General features: G+C 43.2%; 1 protein-coding gene across 1 annotated transcript in view; it reads left to right on the top strand.

Annotated features, from left to right (window-relative positions):
- Positions 1-21,982, top strand: part of emc2 (ER membrane protein complex subunit 2) — a 37,377-nt gene extending 15,395 nt beyond the window's left edge. The window contains exons 6-11 of the mRNA XM_061716282.1: positions 1,326-1,411; positions 1,651-1,710; positions 10,805-10,886; positions 11,120-11,230; positions 14,971-15,075; positions 21,472-21,982. Of these exons, the coding sequence (XP_061572266.1) occupies positions 1,326-1,411; positions 1,651-1,710; positions 10,805-10,886; positions 11,120-11,230; positions 14,971-15,075; positions 21,472-21,558 (531 nt within the window). The 3' untranslated portion in view covers positions 21,559-21,982. The remainder of the gene's footprint in view (positions 1-1,325; positions 1,412-1,650; positions 1,711-10,804; positions 10,887-11,119; positions 11,231-14,970; positions 15,076-21,471) is intronic.
- Positions 21,983-22,196: the final 214 nt, after the last annotated feature.

The raw sequence follows: 22,196 nt of genomic DNA, 5'->3' as shown, positions 1-22,196 counted from the left end.
GCACAAGTGCAGAAAAGTACAGAAATCAGCGTTCAGCATCACTTTAGTGTTTGTTTTATTATTTTTTTCTACTTTCCTTTTTTGGCGCGAGTAGAGAAAAAAAAACCCACATGCTTGTAATTTGGTCCGAAGTGAGTAGAAATTCCTTAATTTCACATAGCGTCAAGTGCTGGTGGAGTTGGCAAAGTAAAATCATGTGATCTTTGTTTTCAAGCCAAAGGACTTTAGTAAAGAAGTGACTGACTGACCTTTTACCAATTTTTCATGATCGCTGACTTTCTAGGACTTTTTAATCATTTTCTTTTACGGTTCCTTTTGATTCCCCGCACACTAAAGATCTTCATTTTCTTCTGCAGTTAGATGCTTTGTTGGTAGAAATCCTTCCTGCTCGTTTTATGAAGCCGTTCTCCTGTTGCCTGTGTGTGCCTTAGAGACTAAAATATTGCTTGTCAGTTGAGGTTGCAGTCTCTCAGCAGGTCTCTGTCTCAGCTTGATGGATAAGTGGATTTTTTTGTGATAGAAGTGTCAGTGGAGGCCCAAATTTACAGTCCCCTAGACATGACTCATGCACAGCCCTCAATGGCTTTGGTTATGAGCACAGGAGAGGAAGCCCCACTCAATCAAGTGCCAGTTCATAAATAAAATGGGTTGTGGCAGAGCAATGCACTCCTAATGGAGCAGTAGCCTCCTGTTAAGGTTTTCACTCGCTATCAAGAGGAGGGAGGAGGATGAGGTGCCTTGGACATTTGGAAAAGTCAGAGCTGTAGGGATAATACTTTCTAATTCAAATTGATGAGAATCTAATCCACCTTAAGGTCAGTTCGACATCAAAAAGGAGTGGAAAGCAATTTTCAGCTGATGTAAGTCAGGCTTTGCAGCGCTTGATGCGTGCTGCGCCGGAGGAAGACGGGCGTTGGGGTTTGGGGGAGTGTGCCATTTTCCCCACTTGGTAAGGGGATGACTCACCACTTTTTATCTCAGCCACTGAGCTTATTCCAGCTCCCAAACATTGACTCATAATGTCCTCACATCTCCTGCAGGACACGGCTTTATATTAATAAACCTGACAAAGATAACTTTGTCTTATAAAGTGTATTTTCTCTTTTCTCTCCATTGTTATAATTTTGCACTGATTCATTAAGCGTTGATTTAATACGCGGGTGATGCGGCTCCCATGCCCAGAGAGCGCCTGGGGTCCGGGTGGGTTAAGAGGCATTGTGGTGCACTGAAAAGACATAACTCTTCAGCGCACTCGAGTTTTTCACCTCCTCACACAAACACTTTGAGAGCCCAGTCCTTAATCCTGTTTACTCAACCCTCCACAGGCAGCAAGAAAGCGCAAGATCTCCATACTGAAGGCCCAGGGGAAGAGCGCTGAAGCCATCAGGGAGCTCAACGAGTATCTGGAGCAGTGAGTGAGCTCTCGGAGGGGGACGGGGTCAACCGCCACCTCGTATTCTTCATCTTCTCCGGCTTTTATTTTAATTAAAAATTAGCCCGCTTTCAGTGGAGCTGGCACTCCCACACTGTCATTAGTGCTATTGTATTAAACAATTTCAGGCTTACATTTTTAACTTTAATATGTTGCAAATGTAATCACCTTTTATTACTCTGTTCGAGGAGAACTTAAAGTCATTTTGTGTTTTACAGGTTTGTTGGGGACCAGGAAGCATGGCATGAGTTATCAGAGCTCTACATCAACGAACATGAGTAAATATATTATTTATTATTGAAATGGCACTTTCATTAATGTGCTGCAAGTAAAAATCCAGTCTGTATTTTTCATAACGTAATAAAGTATATATGGATTTGTCCATATATATTAGCCTGTAATGCCATCATTCACAAATGGAGGATAAGTTTCACCCTTTTGAAGAATTAATTTTGTTGGAATAGCCTGGAATACTGTCCTTAAAGTCTAGCCATCGTCTGTATGAGACCTATATGCAATAATTTAACAGGTATGATTATGAAGTTGTAATTTGCCTTGTCACAGTCCATTGGCGCTACTTCAAAAAGATGTGAGCAACGTACATACAGTATCCGCATCAGTGCAGATCCTGAGTTTACTTGATTACAGGTGTGTGTGTGTGAACTTTGAGACTAGGAAAAACCTGCCAACATATTGGCCGAACATTTTAAAGTCTGAAAATTTCAAGTCTGCTGAAAATGTTGTCTCTCAGACTTGTAGTAGTCAAATCCAGGACTTGGACTTGAGTCTGACTTGAGCAACTGGCAAAAATTCACCCAGACAAATGTGCCACATTGGTGTTTTTCTTGAGTGTATGCATGTGTATATATATATATATATATATATATATATATATATATATATCACACATATCTCACACACACACACACACACATACACAGTCTAAAATAGACCTCATTCTAGATCAAGCTATTGGCAACAATCTAGGTAAGGATTTAACTGGAGGTTCAGAGAAATCCAAGTAAACATGGCGAGAAGACAATCAATTATTAAGTGAGGTGCTTTCGACTCCACGATTCTAGGTGACGCCACATGCACTTTTGCTTTGGCGTTCTTCTGGTTCCTTATTTGTTGTTCTTCTCCTACTGTGTTGATATTCTGGCTTTCGTGGTGTCGTCAGGAGCTCAGCTAAGCGTGGGTTGGTATACATGCGGGAATAACTGGAATTAGGACCACATTATCTGGCACTAACAGCTCGATCTCAAGAGCTTCAGTTCGGTTTGCCTACAGCCCGGCTAAGGTGTATACATGGTTTTTAAAACTTTGATATTGGTCGGATTAAGACAACAATTCAACTTTCTGTTAGTGCGTGTAAACGTACTGACTGTGACAGAAATTGGAAATAGTGTGGAACTTACTTACTATAATTGTGCGGTGTCTAATGTCCCAGAACTCTTTTTGTCATTAAGCAATTGAGAAAACTGATGTCAGACCCCCCAGAGTGTTAAAATGAAATATACAGATGTAATATGATTGAGAAAGTACTGAATAGTGGAATTGACATTAGAATATAAATTGGGACCACACACCCAAAATCCTTCATCTTCCTGGCTGGCGTTTTATGTCCTTGTGGGAAGCTGCATATAAAATAGATGGAACCCTACAGAACTGAAATGTTTCATTTGATGCTGCTACAGTTTTTTTAATTTGAGGCTTTTTTGGGTAAAACGTTTCTACTGTTATTTGGTGAACTGTTTTGTGAGACGTGGAAATAAGAGGCAAAAGGTTCAGCACCTATAATTTGAGCGGGATAAACTGTAATTTCTTTTCAGTTTGAATATATGTTTATGAATACTTCTCTACCTTTACCTATTTAGATTTCCAGAGACAGAGAGAGGAAAGATGCTGTCACCATGTTGAATTTGGAGAAATATAAGCTATCAATAATCAATGTTTCTTCATGAAAGTGAAAGTTTATTCTAGTAAATTGGGTTTTCTATCCTTTCAATGATATATCTTTAAAAAATCCTAAATTGGAATTGGAATTGGATTGGTGTTCAGTGTGAACATGCTGCAGGTTAAATGGCCCTCGGAGTGGAAACTGTTCCTTCAGTGACACAAAAGAGCAGCAGATCAGCAGCATGAGTTCAGGTCGTCCCTGCAGGTTCAGAGCTTCACATCACACTGATGGCTTGATCTTTCCAGTTCTGCTGGACGGTCACAGCGGAAGGCGTCGAGATGCCAAACTCAGCCACGGTTCTGAATGGAGCCCTGTCCATGTTTGTCATATAAGAGTAGTTTAATAGGATTTCACTCTTAAGCCCCCCTCTCTTATGTATGAGAGCAATAAGACTCTCTGACCTCCCACTGATGTGTCCGTCGCCAAGGAGAATTACTAGACAGACAGGAGCTTTGTACCCAAAAAAAAAGATAGTTTCACTTTTTATTAGGGCCCGAGCACCTTCAGTGCGAAGGCCCTATTGTATCTGTAGGAATTCTTCGCGTTATTTTTCTGACGAAAGGAAGGCCTTTTTGCTCCCCTAAACGTGCCCAAAAAGTCACCAAATTTTGCATGCAAGTCAGGCCTGGCGAAAAATTTGATATTTAATGGTTTGCATTAATGGGCGTGGCAAAATGGCTCAACAGCGCCCCCTAGAAAACTTTGTGCCTCAAGCCCCACGATACGGTTTGACGTACATGCACGAAAATCGGTACACGCCTGTATCATGACGTAACTTAAAGAAAAGTCTCTTGGCGTCATGCCCGAAACCGAACAGGATGTCGGCCATTTTGAATTAGTTGTGTCATTTTGGCGAAATTTATGCCATTCCTTCGGCAGTTAATACGGCCCGAACCGTAACGTGCACCCAGGTGTGTTATACATCAAAATGTGCGTCTCCATCCTTTGACACCACGCATTACTTTTCTCTTTCAAAAGCATTACCGTGGCGACGCTAGACGCCAAAAAGCCAGCCCACCCTTAATCTGATTGGTTCCGACAGAAAAAACTTTGCGCCTCAAGCCCCATAATACGGTTTGACGTACATGAACGAAAATCGGTACACATCTTTATCATGTCGCTACTTAAAGAAAAGTCTCTTGGCGCCATGGCCGAAACCGAACAGGAAGACGGCCATTTTGAACATTCTTAATTAATCACGTAATTTTGGAGCAATATATGCCATTCCTTCGAGAATTAATACGGCCCGAACCGTATCGTGCACCCAGGTGTGTTATACATCAAAATGTGCGTCTCCATCCTGCGACTACGCGCATTACTTTTCTCTTTCAAAAGTGTTACCGTGGCGACGCTAGACACCAAAAAGCGCGGCACCCTTCATCTGATTGGTCCATATTTGATAGTTCCCCAAAAGTCACCAAATTTTGCATGCAAGGCAGGCCTGGCAATAAATTTGATATTTCATGGTTTGTATTAATGGGCGTGGCAAAATGGCTCAACAGCGCCCCCCGGAAGACTTTGTGCCTCAAGCCCCATAATACGGTTTGACGTACATGCACAAAAATCGGTACACACCTGTATCATGTCGCAACTTAAAGAAAAGTCTCTTGGCGCCATTGCCGAAACCGAACAGGAAGTCAGCCATTTTGAAATAATTGTGTAAATTTGGTGCAATTTATGCCATTCCTTCTGCAATTAATACGGCCCGAACCGTAACGTGCACCCAGGTGTGTTATACATCAAAATGTGCGTCTCCATCTTGCGACTATGCGCATTACTTTTCTCTTTCAAAAGTGTTACCGTGACGACGCTAGATGCCATAAAGCGCGCCTCCCCTTCATCTGATTGGTCCATATTTGATAGTTCTCCAAAAGTCACCAAATTTTGCATGCAAGCCATGCCTGGCGATAAATTTGATATTTCATGGTTTGCATTAATGGGCGTGGCCTAACGGCTCAACAGCGCCCCCTAGAATACTTTTCTCTGCCATAACTTTGGAAAGGTTTGACATAGAGAGTCGTGGGTGGCGTCATTGGACGCTGTATTGAGTCCTTGACCTTCTTTGGCCTGAATTAGCCCCGCTCTTCTTCTGATTGGTTGTCCCTTTTTTCTGCTATAACTTTTGAATGGTTTAACATAGGAAGTTGTGGGTGGTGTCATTTCTGATATGCTTATGGGGGGCGGTGGCCGTGAGTGCGAGGGCCCGTTCATACCTGCATGCAGCTTTAATTATTATTATTTTTCTGACAAAAGGAAGGCCTTTTTGCCCCCCTAAACGTGCCCAAAAAGTCACCAAATTTTGCATGCAAGTCAGGCCTGGCGAAAAATTTGATATTTAATGGTTTGCATTAATGGGCGTGGCAAAATGGCTCAACAGCGCCCCCTTGAAAACTTTGTGCCTCAAGCCCCACAATGCGGTTTGCCGTACATGCACGAAAATCGGTACACACCTGTATCATGGGACAACTTAAAGAAAAGTCTCTGGGCGTCATGTCGAGAAACCAAACAGGAAGTCGGCCATTTTGAATTAATCGTGTCATTTTGGCGAAATTTATGCCTTCCTTCGGCAGTTAATACGGCCCGAACCGTAACGTGCACCCAGGTGTGTTATACATCAAAACGTGCGTCTCCATCCTCCGACACCACGCATTACTTTTCTCTTTCAAAAGCGTTACCGTGGCGACGCTAGACGCCAAAAAGCGTGCCCCCCCTTCATCTGATTGGTTCAGACAGAAAAAACTTTGCGCCTCAAGCCCCATAAAACGGTTTGACGTACATGAACGAAAATCGGTACACACCTGTATCATGTCGCAACTTAAAGAAAAGTCTCTTGGCGCCATGGCCGAAACCAAACAGGAAGTCGGCCATTTTGAACATTCTGAATTAATCGCGTAATTTTGGAGCAATATATGCCATTCCTTCGAGAATTAATACGGCCCGAACCGTATCGTGAACCCAGATGTGTTATACATCAAAATGTGCGTCTCCATCCTGCGACTATGCGCATTACTTTTGTCTTTCAAAAGTGATACCTTGGCGACGCTAGACGCCAACAAGCGCACCCCCCCTTCATCTGATTGGTCCATATTTGATAGTTCCCCAAATGGCACCAAATTTTGCACGCAAGCCAGACCTGGCGAAAAATTTGATATTTCATGGTTTGCATTAATGGGCGTGGCCTAACGGCTCAACAGCGCCCCCCGGAAAACTTTGTGCCTCAAGCCCCACAATACGGTTTGAAGTACATGCACGGAAATCGGTACACACCTGTATCATGGCGCAACTTAAAGAAAAGTCTCTTAGCGCCATGGCCGAAACGAACAGGAAGTCAGCCATTTTGAATTAATTGTGTAATTTTGGCGCAATTTATGCCATTCCTTCGGCAATTAATACGGCCCGTACCGTATCGTGAACCCAGATGTGTGATACATCAAAATGTGCGTCTCCATCCTGCGACTACACGCATTACTTTTCTCTTTCAAAAGTGTTACCGTGGCGACGCTAGATGCCAAAAAGCGCACCCCCCCTTCATATGAATGGTCCATATTTGATAGTTCCCCAAAAGGCACCAAATTTGGCATGCAAGCCAGGCCTGGCGATAAATTTGATATTTCATGGTTTGCATTAATGGGCGTGGCCTTACGGCTCAACAGCGCCCCCTAGAATACTTTTCTCTGCCATAACTTTTGAAAGGTTTGACATAAAGAGTCGTGGGTGGTGTCATGGGACTCGGTATTGAGTCCTTGACCATAATTGGTGAAAATTAGCCTCTTCTTCTGATGGGTTGTCCCTATTTCCGTCTATAACATTTGAATGTTTTGACATAGAGAGTCGTGGGTGGTGTCATGGGAATCTGTAATGAGTCCTTGAGCTTCTTTGGCCTTAATTAGCTCCGCCTCTTCTTCTGATTGGTTGTCCCGATTTTCTGCTATAACTTTTGAATGGTTTGACATAGAGAGTCGTGGTGGTGTCATCAGATTCTGTATGGAGTCCTTGACCTTCATTGGCCTGAATTAGCCCCGCCCCTTCTTCTGATTGGTTGTCCCTTTTTTCTGCTATAACTTTTGAATGGTTTGACATAGGAAGTCGTGGGTGGTGTCATTTCTGATATGCTTATGGGGGGCGGTGGCCGTGAGTGCGAGGGCCCGTTCATCGCTGCTTGCAGCTTTAATTTTTTTTGTAATTGTCTTAGGCTCAGAAGTTAGTGAAGCAGAATCTGCTGTTTAACAATTGTGTGAGTGTGTGTGTGTGTGTGTGTGTGTGTGAGTGTGTGTGTGTGTGTGTGTGTGTGTGTGTGTGTGGTTGCTCCGGCAGAAAGGCAGGGGCAGCAGGAATGTGTAGCACAGTCAGAAGGCTACTTATTGGATATTTCGTGCTTTTGTCCGGGGAGGCTTTATTGCTGTAGTAGCCAGAGGAAATCCAGGGTGAGAGGATTATCTCCCGGCTTATCCCAACACTTCTAATATCATGCCATTCACTCCCACAGTTTCTTATCTACAGGCGTGTCAATATCTTTTCTTTATGTTCTTTATTTTGGGCTACAAGCGCTCCGTTTCCCCTCCTCCTCCTCCTTCCGGATAGCCAGGCATTATCACCACTCTTTTCCAGGATGACAGAACAGGGAGAAAACTCTCGGTGTGAAATTCCCAGGAGAAGGTGGTGGCACTCCTCTCCCTGCCATCCAGAGAAAACTGATTTTAATGGTGAAGCGCACAGGAAAAATAAACGGCCCTATCACTGCTAAATAGCCTGGATGCTGATAATAATGTTGCTCTCCCTCGCAGCTGTTAGAGCTGTTGAATGCACCAGCATCAACCCCTTATTTGTGTGTTTGTTTGAGGGTGTTGGTACGTCAGGTGACATGGTGTCTAACTTAAATAAGGTAATGTGTTGGCCAAGCTGAAAACAGTGGATTTCACTCATGGTCACTGGGAATCAAGTAGAAGTTTGAACAAGTGCTGTATTGTGGATTTCTTCCCTTTTGTATCTTTATTCAATTTACATTACAAGCTTAAAGCAGTTTATCGGCAGAAAAGAGTCTATTTCAACAGTTAAGCCTACAACGTTTGTGTTACTAATGCAAAATTCAGACATTCAGGCTTCACTCAACTAATGTAAAATGTTGGAGGTTAGAGTTTATTTTTCAAATAGTCATTATTAGTTTTCCTTTTGCTTCTGGTAAGCAGCGGTTGGGGCGGCTCATCCATCAGGATTTCCCCACTGATTCTGCAAAATAACGGCAACCGCATGGAATGATAAAGTTAACTTGAGACGAGACTAAAGGTTTGAGATAACATCTCAGCACCACCGTGGAAATTTTGCAGATTTTCCTTTTGTCATTCATTTTTCTCGCACAGTCATGTTCTCATTTTGTCTTCCACCATCGCTCTCTTCCAGCTCTTAGTTGCCCTTGCTACCATGTCCACATCTAAGTAATTAACTTGGACTTCAATGAGAATAAAAGACAGAAAAAAACATGGAAAGTATTCTTTAGTTTTACTGCCATTGATATGTGACATTGTGCTGGAAAGCGATACAGAAGCAGCCATGACACGAGTCCAAAGTGACTTTGGCATGTTTTGGTAGGGATTGTTAACTGCAAGACCTAGATGACGCTTCCAAAAAGAAATCAAATATTCCCTTTAATGTAATTGAAATAGATATTTAAACCTAAAAGAAAACTGCTTTGTCCTACTTTAAAGATTGACGCATCCGATTGCTGCCATACTCTTAAAGACTGACTTACCAACAAAGGTCTTCACGACTATTCTGCCTGCGGAAAGTTGTCTGCAACTTTGAGTATCAAGTAAAGTCATTAAGTCTGAGGTCAGCAGAGGAGTATGCCTAGAGCAGATAAAACATGAAACAACTCGTGCTTCGTACAATCTTACTACCAAAAAAAGCAGAATATCCCTTTAATTACATGTAATTTGTTGTCGTTGAGTTGACATTGTTTATTGGTCCTTGAGATGGATTATTTTGTCTGTTAGTGCCGCGCTGGGCTCCTGTTTGGATCTGCTGCTGACTCAGTCAGACCTGCGTTACGAGACTGTTCAACAAAATGAGTTTGGTCGACCAAAATAGCCTCTTAAATAGTAATAATTTTTTCATTATACTTTACTGAGTCTAATTCTATTTTAGTCTTGTACATGGTCAGAATGTGGTATTGAAACAGGCTGCCGCTGGTTTCACTGCCCTCCAAAAGAAACAAACACAGTTCCTACAGTCCTGGACAACAGAGGGACTACAACCGTGCCTGAAGCGCTGCAGCGCAGAAAAGCTCAGGCATCATCATTAGAGTAACTTGGTTATGGTGAGGTTAGACGCTTAGGCAGAATAGAGGTAAACTTCTGGAACCGGCAGGAGGTTTCGGGGGACGGCTGAAGGAGCTCTGTTGCAGTGCGCGACCACTGCACCAGCACATCTGAAAGTCTTTATGAAGAGGAAGTGGTAATTGTAAGCGGCCCCCCAACCCTCCAAGCCCTCTGATCTCCACCTCCATTCAGCTCCTTCCCACTGTTTATTTCTTTCTTTCTGTGTCCCAACCTTTCTTTCTGGGCTATCGTGTGATTTATTTATTTTATTTTATCTTAAACTAATTACGACGCTGGATTTAAACACTACTTTTTTTGGAGTGTGTAACATTTGTCTCATTTTTCACATCTACAAAACTTCACTTGAGTTCTTCAATATTTTCTCAAAAGAAATCAGAGTTATGTTTTGTAGATAAATGTGTAACATCCTTTAAAGTAATTTTAAAACGAGGGATTCAGCGTTTAAATGAAAGCTTTGTGACAGAATAAGTTGCAGCTATTTTGGATGTACAGATCTAACGCGACGGTGGCTCTGCTTCTGCATGTTTGCCTCTATTTTGTTAGGTGTACAGACGTTTTATTGCTTTGTGTTTAATGATATACTGTATCGTGGCTCGTCTTGGCAGGATCCCGCGGAGGGAAAACTGTGCATTAGAAGTGGAATCGCAGCAGATTAGTGTGAGGTCAACAGCTCAGCAGTGTGCTGCTGAGAAATGATCTCATCTGAGTGTAGGCACGGTGTGCCAGCTCTTACTGTAGTGCTGACCTCAGGAAGGTGGTTAGCTGCACATTAAAGGCAGAAAAAACACACAAATGTACAGGATTTCTCTTCTGTGCCCTCAAAGGAGAAGGAATGTTCACACCAGAAAGGCTTTACCCTCCCCAGCTGTCTGCACCGTCTTTTATTGTCAGCCGGTAAACAGACTGTCATCTGGAAAGTCTTTACGCGTACCTCTCTTTTACTTATATACTGTGTAGCTTAGATATGTACCTGTAAATGAAATATAGAAATAGATGTTCTCCTTCCTTTTGAGGAAGCTTAAGGATGACGCATCCCCGGCTCTGTCAATCGCTTTACTGTTTGCCTTATTTCCACAGCTATGGAAAAGCTGCGTTTTGCCTGGAGGAGCTGATGATGACCAACCCTCACAATCACTTGTACTGTGAGCAGTACGCCGAGGTACGTACCCGCCCGGATGTCCGTCGTCAGACTTCGGGGAACAGCGCAGCGATGAATGTTAGCTCTTTGTCAGCGGTGGGCCCTCTGAGAGATGCTCCTCGTCACTGGGAATATATACTCACAACACCAAATGTGTTTCCTCCTCCGTGTGTTGCTGTACAGATGTTGTGCTGTCATTCCCGCAAGTTGCCCTTTAGTGCAGCTCATTGGTTGTTTAATGCCTCCTCACACAGGTGAAGTACACGCAGGGGGGGCTGGAAAACCTGGAGCTGTCCAGAAAGTATTTTGCCCAGGCGCTGAGGCTGAACAACCGAAACATGAGGGCATTGTTTGGTCTGTATATGGTGAGTACTGCTTTGCATGACGAGAGAAGAGACAGACATAGAGAGAGGGCGAGGAGAGAAACAGCAAGAACAGGAGAAACCTTTTTGTAACCCTGTGGTTTGTCAAGGCTGAGGTTGGCCACAGTGTGAGTTAAATAAGACTGTACTATGTGTGTGTGCATGCATGTATGCATCTGAGGGGAACGAAGAAGGGGCTCTCAGACAGGTCAGCGCACTGCTGACTCAGTAAGTGGACCTCAGCATCGGAAAAGTCTGCCCCTGTGGAGCACTTAATTTTAGCCGTAACCTTGCTTTTGGTGAGACTTTGTTTGTCTTAAGCCCGTCTACACTGGTCAAAAAGCCTTTACCAGCTGCTAACATCTTGCCTTTGCATGTAATGGGGATGTAATTAATTGGCACTTTGATCTGGATTGAAGGGAGCACACAACCTCAGCACGTATTCGTTTTCAATTAGGGCGCTGCACTTGATGCTGCAGAAAGTGGGCACAGCTTTTCTTCACACAAACAACTCTGCCAACTGTAACATCTTTAAATCTGATGGATATAACTCGCAAACACACGCAGATAAGATTAATTGATTTTTTTTCCCCATCAGGGAGACAGCTGGGAGTGCACTGTTGTCAAAATAATGAACCAGCGTAATTATCTCTGGATCTCATGCTCATCTGAAAGCGGGAACACTTCAAACATCCAAATTTGGGAGTGAAAGCTGCTTCAGATAAATAACATTAGTGCATTTAAAAGACATCAAGAGAAATGTACAAGAAAGAAAGAAGGAAGTCTAAACCTCAGCAAGGCCTCATTTAAAAGGCCATTTAATTGGAAATTAGTGTTTGGCAGCGTTAGACTTCTGATAGGCAGCACCTGTGAGCTCGGCCCTGCTACAGGGTCAGTAGGTCTCTGCTCCGAGAATCAGCACGACTGATCTGGATAGGGGCCGGGCCTTCGGGCTTATTTAAGCTGGGGTTCCCCATGTAGAGGGGGACGTCAGAGACAGGCTGCAAAGTGGGCGACCCAAGAAGACTGTTTCCTCACCCTGCCAGCACTCTGGTACTGTAGGCTTCTACAGTCTTCTAGAGATTTACAGTCAAGGCTTGCAGGACGATATGGCCGACGGCGCTCTACCCAGACAATCCTGAACAGACTGCACCCCTCAATCAAGCAGGCCTGCCGTGACTGCCCTTCACCCTCAGGCCCGTTTGTGCTGGTGTCAGCAACACGTGCACTGGAACCTGAACATGTGGAGGAACGTTATGTTCAGCCGTGAGTCCAGATTCAGCCTACAGCAGCTGGATCGTAGGGTCAAAGTGTGATGGAAAAATCACACTGCCTCACAGGAAAAATGGGGAAGCCCCTGTTTGTTAAATAGATAAACTGTTGAATTGCCAATTTGTGTTGTTGGCACAGGAGATTTAGTATATTTTGCAACCAACATACTCAGCTCTGCTGCTCCTCCCACAAATGCATGTTCCTCATAAAATGTGACACCATTGAAAAGGGAAATAAACAGGCTTTGCAGCGATTTAAGATTTATTACCAAGAAGCATCGTTATGAAGAAATAATCTACCAAACACACATTTTCTTACTTTTTATGCTTTAAGTTTTTATATATTATATATATATATATATATATATATATATATATATATATATATATATATATATATATATATATATATATACTTACACACACACACACACACACACCAGGAGTAAAAACTTTGGACACACTTTCCCAGTCAATTTATTAATTGGGAAAGTGTATCCAAGGAAATTGATTTATCAACTAAAGTCTGTCCCGCTCCTTTGTCCTTGGCATTGTGCTTTTCCAGTTGTCCTCTTACACCACACACCAGACCACACATTAGATAAATCTGCACTCTAGCTGGTGGCAGCCAAAAAACAACAAACGGTGAACTGAAGAGACTTGTGTCTCGCTCTATTTTGTGTGTTGTTTAAGCTCGTGTTTTTAGTTTGTTCACTAAGCTTCTCCCAGTACTTCCAGACTGTAGCCTGTGCAGGAAGTACGGAGCAGGCTCAGACTGCGTGGGTCAATTCCAGTCCCGTTGGCAAGTTCATGGATTAGTTTACTTTCAGTCATATTACCCTGAGTGCATTAGTCCAACTACAGTGTAGTTTTGATGATTTCAGTCAGGCTAATGCAGTAATTAGATTTCCCTCTAATGACATGTAAATGCACTGACTGTTCTCAAAATAGTAAACCAGCGTAATAATGTAAGCCATGCTAATCAGATATTGCAGTTTTTTAACCCTCAGCACATTGAAGGTTAAACCAAATACAAAAAGCAATAAAAGGAGTAAGCTGAGAAAAAAAAAAGCAGTATTTAGATAAATACCATTAATGGCTTCAAAATACAATGAAGAGAAAAGCACAAAAGGGGAGAAGTCCAGCCTCGGTGGGTAATTTCCCAAGTCAAGTGCTGGTTTCTTTGGGGTATTTGTGGAAAATTGCCACTGCAAAATCTTGCTTTCACGTCTTTGTTTAAACAGGCTGATGTCTGCCAGTGCCGGTGCAACATATATAAGGGAGATGTGACATAAAAACACAAACAAAGCATTGCAGGAAATAAAAGGTGGAGACGGGAAGCAGGTCTCACACAGAGAGTCCCAGTGTTTTCCCTCTGCCCTGCACTTGGATTCTTCAGGTAGTCCAAACACCACACAGCCGCTCGTAACCTCTAAGTGCGGCAGGAACAGCGTGGGGTCAAATCCAAGCCATTCACCCGCGACAACTCCAGCTGGCCTGGGGACCGAGCATCGGGTTTTGTTTTTGGACAAGTCATCCACTTCCAGTTAGGTCTCAAATGAATGCCTAAGTTGGGAGTTTGTTCTGCATCGGTCACAGATGTGTCTCAAGAGTGTTTTGCAGATTGTCAGCTAGTTGCTGCGGTTCAAATCCTGACAGGTGGAAGAAGTTCAGTGAAGGGACAGCAAACTTTTGCCATCTCCGAGCGTCTTGAGTCAGTGTGACAGTGGACTTGGTGCCGACCGCAGTTGGTTTGTGGGTTAGTTACTGACAACAGATGCGTGGGGATTCCCCCTCCATAATAGCGCACACTGTTATTCAGGGATAGCCTGTCAGGGTTGACATCATCTAAATTGAGTCTCTCCAGTTAAAAAAATAGAAATAAAGAAATTGCTTGCTAAAAAAGAAATACAGAAGCCAAACCATTTTGTAGAAAAACAACAAAGCCAGGTTGATTGGTGTGTAGTTAAAGTTTCAGCGCACTGGTAGGAAGGACTTTGAAGTGCAGGCATGGTTAGTCCTCTGGGGTTTGCTGTGTGGAGAGGATGGCAGGGACATGGGGAAGACATGGGATTTGTGGTTCAGAGGGGAGCCGTCGGGGCAGGAGAAGACCGTGATTCACAAGGCGCTCCCCTCACCGTGCTCCGGGCTCGTTTTAAAGCATACAAGGTCCTTTCATCGCCCAGAATCAATGGTGTTGGAGAAATTAGGCCCTGTTAAGTGACAATTTACGTATGAAGCATTAAAACACTCAGTTTTTCCTCCCCATAAATGATTTCCCCTGTGTCATCAGGCCAAGGTCTGTTTTTTCTCTTCATTCTGCCACAATGACTAGTGGAGTGGTAGATGGTAAGAGTGGTTGCATATTCATCTCAATTATGCTTTTATTGCTGTTTCACCAGGTTTTGATATAACACTCCATACCCTGTTCTGTCCTTTGCTCTTTCCTCTCATTTTCTATTTTTCCTACAGTCTGCAAGTCACATTGCTTCCAATCCTAAAGCCAGTGCCAAGGTGAAGAAGGACAACATGAAGTACGCTGCTTGGGCCGCCACTCAAATAAACAAAGCCTATAAGGTGAGTGATGACCGGATTTTACATACAAACGACATACGCATTTCTCTATTTTCCTCAATTTTTTTTCTGTCTCCATCAACTCCTAAAAGATGTGTTTTTCCTTTTCCCTGCATCCCTCCTTAATCCCCAGACACTGAAAACCACCACTCAGTCTTTTGTTGTGTTTTTAGCTTTCATGGGATATTTGCACATTGTATCCAGACATCCTGAAAACCGCCTCATTTACATAAAATGTAAAGCGCGTTCACCACCAAATGACCCCTAAATTCACAGCAGAGCTGACGGCAGCTTTGATTTGGAAAAAATTGTAATAACAATCATAGTGTCTTTCAGTGTGTCTGGGTTCATTTACTGCTAATGTGTTGACTTAAGCTGGCCACAACGTCTGCAAAGACTTTATCCCACAAACTGGCTTCAGACGAGTTTCTTGCAGAGCCACAAACAGATTCTCAGAGAATAACCGCACTAAACTATGGCAGATAGTTGTCTCGCTCAGTCTGTCTCTGAGTGAGATGTTGTGACCTATTGATTGATCTGAAAGGAATTGATCTTATCTTTAAAAATTTATGAACCTGCTTATAGTCTTTCCGGTTCAGAGGCTCTCCAATGTTTTTCTCTCCAAATACACGCTCCATTTCAGGGGAGAAAGTATTCACAGATATTTCAAAAAAGATCTTTCTTATTCAAGCTCACATGAAGGGCTTCAGAGGGAGGAGTGTGTCTTCCTGCAAACACTTGGATTTCTAGTCCTGCAACTAGTCCTGCGTCCCAAAAACAGCCCCTCTAGAAATTAGCCTAATTTTCCTTAAATTTAGGCGAAATTGTCTTATTTTAAGCAACAAAAGCTTTGCCAATGGGCCAAGAAACATTTTCTTGGCCAGATTTCTTAAAATTAGCAAAATAGTCTGAAATAGTCTTCTGGTGTTGTTGAAACTAGGCTTTTTTTTTTTTCCTTTCCAGGTAATTAGTTTTTGCAGTAAGGCTCGACTGAACCTTCACATGTTCATGGAGGTGACCTTGTGAAGAGAACGAGATAAATGCTGTGAATAGAATGTGTTCGTATATAAAGCAGGGCTAAATGAGTGTTTGTGTGAGTGAAATGCTCTGTGAAGTGTGTTGAGTGGAACATTTCACTGTATGAAGCTTTTAAAATCACAGAAATGAAATGATTTAAATCATGAAATGATCTAAATTCAAGTTGAAGTTTAAGAATTCGTACGCACCGTCAAGCTTTTTGAAATGGATCATTGTGTTTCAAAATAGGAAAGATAAGATCTACCATTAAATATTATTGGTTCCTCTATGCCACAGTAAAAAATCATGGAAAAACAAGTGGATTGAAAGGAAATGTCTGTCAAAATAATCTAAATAATCTCAGATGAATGGAAATGCATCACATGAAAAATAATCTGAACCCACAAGCAAAACAGGAGTTGTTTATTTGAAGATGGACGTGGAGTCGCCAACAGCTCAGATATTTACCAGACAGAATGTGTTGTGAGCGGTCAGCGTTGACCTCTGACCAATAGTTGTGTTTCTATTTTTGTCTCTGAACCAGGCAACTCACAAATTGGTCTTAAAATCCTGAAAATTGTGTAGAATGAAGGCAGATTAAAGGGTTTATTTCAACTAGCTACTCTCAGAAAAGAGCCTGGGGCTTTTCTTTTTGATTGGTGGATCATTTCAGACCTGGGACTTTTGCCTCTCAATGAAGAGTGTTGAGGCGAGTCGCTCCTTGCTGGTGTGTCGCTGGTCAGAGCAGCCTAAAGACACTTTCTAAAGTGTATTCTCTCAAAATCTATTCAAGTTACACACTTTTGCGAGATCGTGTGGCTTTATATTTGGATCTAGTTCGGAAACAATCAGATGAACTGCATCCTCTTTGTCTCTTCCTTCCACTTCAGACAACAGCGCCGTTAAACGAAGCACATTTCATATGCCCTAAAACAGAGTCTGAGAATTTTACATGATCTCCATGGATTATTTGTATTTTATTTTATTTTATCATCTCTGGATAGAACAAAGGCGATTTTGAGAACTCGGGTTATTGTTTTATTGCTGGGATTTTCCTGTTTTCTTGTTAGCGTTGAAGCTCTCTTCCCTCATTCATTAGGAAGTTAGCTCAACCATTGCAGGTCTGTGGGTCTGTGTCTTCTCAGCTGATTAAAGCAGACATGAATGGTTAAATTTGAGTTTACAAACACTAACAATTGTTACTTTGGCACGACTTAACAGATTTTACGAGCCATTTGGATATGAAACCTGAGTTTGTGGAAATTAAAGTCTGGGAATGCCCGATGAGTCAGAAATGTTTAGCGCTGGAAAAGCCACCCTGAACATTCGTACGAGTATTTTCAAGCGTACTACCTCGCTACCAGGACCGTTTCGGGGGTAAAGGTTGTCGCTTGGTCACTAAAAGCAGTTGAGAATATTGCTTAAACATTAGTAAACCTTTTACTGTCTTGATGGTTGCCTGAGCGGACTGTGTGACGCTAGCAGCACGGATATTTGCATGCAGAGCAGGAAAGTCCTCGATAAATACATGTTTTTACCAGGTGGAACAAGGCTCTCACCAAGCGCTCACATGAATTGTGGGTCTGTTGCCTCACCTTGCAGGCGTTGCTCCCATCAGAGCAGGACAAAAGTTCAACTTTTCAGGCGTCAACACAAGCACCAGCCGATCAAGTCGTGACTACACAGCAAGTGCTAGCCAGTTAAACTTTACGTGGGGGCAGATCTGTGTCAGAACCCTCCGTCTTGTGTCTCTACTTGTATCCCAGGCAGAAAGAGATTTGATTGGCTGTTTACTGGTACGATGAAGGCGTCAGAAAGGCCACCTTTGAGCATTGCTGTGATGCTCCCGTGTTGTTTTACAGTAGCAGTCACACTTAAGGGTCTTGCTCGCAGGTGTGGGCCGTGTGGAGCTTTAAAGACCTCGTCTCACCAGACTTGACTCACCCTGCCCTAGCTACGCACTTATTCACCTCTGTTTGTTAAAAAAGTCTACTTGTCAGTAAATCCTGTCTTGTCGAAGTGGCAGGAATGTTGCTGAAACTTTGAACTTTTGACTTTAGTTTGAGCCAGAAGAAAATGCACTGATTCAAAAGAACACTTGTTAATACTGGTACATAAATTTATTTTAATTTGCCTCATGAATGCTTTGAGCCCGGTAGGGGACAAGACAACTGTTTGGGCCGTGAACCAGAGGTCCAAAAGAGAGATTTTGAGAGAACTTCTTAAGGGATTTCTTCTGTATGTGTCCACAGGACAGCAGCAAAACCAGCAGTGTAGCACATCTCCTTTCTTAAGTATGAGTAGTTATTGTGTTTGGGAGGAAGTTTTATCCCAAACTGGGAACATGTTTCTCTTTAGTGATATACCATACCTCACATATACCATACCAAACATATGTCTAAAACACTTACCTTTTTATTCCAATAGAAATGACTGAAAGCTACAACCATTCACATGATAGTTGGTGGAAAACACTTTTTTAATATATTTTTGTTCCAATTGTATCATTAAAAGCTTAAAAATGAGAGGTACAAGCATTAAAAAGGCTGGCCATGGAAGGCTTTGACCGATAAGAGATGTTTGACCTTTGTCCTCCTTGGCACGTTAATCGATCATCAGTCATCCCTCTGCTTCTCCACCTCATTTAAAACATGTTTGTTTAGCCTCATGGCACTGGGACTGTATGTTTAAACTTCAGTCCGTGTCCATTACCGGCGTGTTTTTTAATTCTTCCCTTTTGCCATGTGATGAGTTAAATGACAAGGTGTGAGGTTGCCTCCTTCACGTCGCTGCTCCCACCTCCAGCTCAGAGACTTCTGAGCTCTCTTAAAAGGGAGCGCCGGTGTGGGCCTCCGTCGGACAGCTGCGAGCCGCTACGAGCTTGTGCTGGCTGATTGATGGCCCCTTAAAAGTGTTGCTCGTGTCAGTCGTCCACTTTTATTAGACTTCGGTACCTGGTGATTGTCATACCTCAGTGTCAGGAAGAGGAAGGCAAGTGAGCACAAGTGGGAGCAGACGTTAGGGAGAGGTCACGACTGACGGGGGCACTTTAAAAAAAAATGTAATTACCTCGCTGGGGCCCGCTGACATGTGAAAGACCTGCAGTGGTGTGGTTTGTAGGTGCAGAGGGGCTTTAACGCAGCACGATACGACTCGCCCTCCTGCCATAATTCTAAACAAATTCTCTGATTAGCCCCTCGATCACGGAGCACAGGCTCCCTGCTGCCGCGTGATGCTCTAAATAGATGTGGAGCTGTCTGGTCTGCTCCTTTTGTTGTAGAGCAGGGCAGGAGTTAATGTGGAGGTCTCACCTCAGGCCGAGGAGATAATTGACTACCAGGCCCGGGGTAATGGTGCATTAGGCAGCAAAGCAATTAAATGCACTGATCATTACAGCTGCAGCTCACACACACGCGCACACTCAGTAAATCTGGGAGAATGAGTCACCCGTGGAAATTGCATAGCCAATTGTATACCTAAGCCAACTGCACACTCTAAATTGGAGTTTGGCTAAAGAGCAAGGAAAAAACTTTTGCCATGACAATTAAGTATGGGCTAGGTTAAGGCTACAGTTAGTTCCTGTTTGCTGTGAAAGGGCCAAAGGTGGCATGAAAAAAAGGTGTCGGATCAGCGAAAAACGGCGCTCCCCGTTGAATAAACGGCCGAGTCTTGTCTGTTTAGCCGCGCTGCTCCACAAACACGGATTGAATTAGTTATGTAGAGGCGCCATTTGGCTGTAGAGCTGGAGTTCACCATACAGACTGCTGTTTTATGCAGTGCGATGCGACAAGTGGAAAACCAACCTGATGGAAATGCCGGCCGTCCCGTCTCATAGTGCCTCACTCAACACAAAGTTTCCCAAAAAGTAGCAGTGTTTTTAAAGGAGATGTGTCCTACCTTATACTGTAGTAGGTCCAGATTTATCACACAAGATTGACTTCAGTTGCCATGTCTGAGGTGCAAGTACACAGAAGGAAGCTCAGCACCGCACACTAGGACGCTTCACAAAGGAATATTATAATCACCGTATAATAATAATGACTTTATTCGTCAGTTTACATGGAAAACAGACTGAAATGTGTCCTCTGCTTTTTAACCCATCACTAGTTACACTAGTAGCTGTGGGCTGCCTTTTATTCTGGCGCCCTGGGAGCAATAAGGGTTCAGGGCCTCGCTCAGGGGCCCAAAGTGGTATATTTTTCTGTTGCCATCTTCTGGGCTTGAATCTGGAACTAGACCCAAGCCCACCTCTGTAACTACTAGTCTACCACTCCCCAGGAAGTAGTTGATCGAGGATTTGGTGATGCCAAAATCCACAGGTAGAAAAGCCAACTACTGTACTGGGTGTTAAACCCGCGTTGTGACCCGACGACCTCGGTAGTGATTCAGAACCCCGTTATCAGCGAAAACTGTTGCCTAATCCACAACTGCAGTGCAATGAAATGCCCGGAGAAGCTGCTGTCTCCTCGTCTCCGAGCTCCTCTGAGATGAACTTGAGCAGTCCTGTGGTCTGAGCGGTCGCAGTGGAAAAGAGCTTTTGGAAATCGTGTATGTTACACAGTCAGGGCTAAACGGGAGAAGAAACGGTTTGATTAAATGATTTAGACATTTTTAAGAGGACCTTAAATAACTGAGAAAATCCCTGGATTCTCTCTTTTACACGCCGTACCGAATCCTAACATTAGCTTTGTAAAAGTATTCCTCTTCAAGATTTCAAAGATGCATTTGTGTCTCGGGTCAGGTGAAGTTTCACCGGACAGATCTTTGATATCTGTAAACTTCTAATTATAAGCCTGGTATAAGCCCACGGCGGAGGAAATCCTCTTCAGTTTGGGTATTTTTTAAGGGGCCGCCTCATTGGTTGCAATATTAAATTGAGTAGAAAAATAGTGTGGCAATATGCGCACGCATGAGTGATCTCATTCATATTAGTGGATGATGAGTTGCGGCACTTCCTGCGCCGCCGTCTGCGGGACAGACAGCAGAGCGAAGAGGGCTGCTCCTGCACCACAGGCCGTGGAAGTGGACTAATAGGAGCTTCCTGTCTCCGAGCGCACTTGATCCGAAATAGCACTTATGCAACACTTGAAGAAGAAGAAAAAAACAAACTTTGATAAGCAGCATTAGTTTACTCTGCGTGACCCATTTCCCAGCTCGACCTAATGAACACGCTGATCACTTTAACCGGAGAGCCGTGTTTTTCTCAGTCAGCGGAGCAGCGGACGAGGCTATCGCTGCCTCGCCGAGGCCATGCCTGAGTGTTTTGTGTTCTCCATTACTTCAGCTGGCGGAGAACCTAATGTGATGATATCTTTCCCCCTTCTTCTCTTCTCCTTCTCCTTTGTGCCTCTCCGCCTCCCCCCCTCCTCTCCTGACACGCAGCTGGCCGGCCGTGGGAGCAAGGAGAACAAGTACTCCATGAAGGCGGTGGAGGAGATGCTGGAGTCCATGCAGATCACCATGTCTTAGTCCTGATCGGCCTCGCCGCTCTCCGTTTTTCTTTTTCTTTTTTTTCTGTTCGGTTAGAGAAACATGGCAGCTCAAACAGCCTTGACCAGAGCTGGGTCTTTTAACTGTTTAGGTTTTTCTTTTGTAATCATTTTAATTTGACAGACAATGAAACACGATAATCTCCTCTCAACTGTTTCCTGATCGTTTTAGTAAAGTAATACTTTTTTTTGTTTTTCTTTTAGTTTAGGTGGGAGCTGAAACACTTATTGCTGCATCCACATTAACGCTAACATCATGAGACAAGAAAAGACGAGAAGCTGTACAGAAAAAGCTATTTATAAAGATATTGTGGAGACCCCACCTGTTTGCACTGGCATCTTCTTTTGTTTGTGTCCATAATATCTGTAAATGAAACTAATAAACCTCTTTTTTTTTTCTCAAAGCCCAACGATGTTTCCTTGTAGGATTGTTAGCTGAGTTGAATGTTTGTCTTTATTTTTTTTTCTTTCAGGATAAATGTGGTCGCATGAACGCATTCTTGAGGTTGTTTTTCTGTTTTGTATTTATTGCCAAATTTGAAATGTAACAATTCCAAGAAAAGGAGGAAAGACATTTTCATAAACATAAATGACCGCAACAGCGGCCATTAAAAAAGA

Source organism: Cololabis saira, chromosome 3 (genome assembly GCF_033807715.1).
Source record: "Cololabis saira isolate AMF1-May2022 chromosome 3, fColSai1.1, whole genome shotgun sequence".
NCBI lineage: Eukaryota > Metazoa > Chordata > Actinopteri > Beloniformes > Belonidae > Cololabis > Cololabis saira.
Note: the sequence above shows the minus strand (reverse complement) of the source record. Positions and strands in the feature narration are given on the sequence as shown.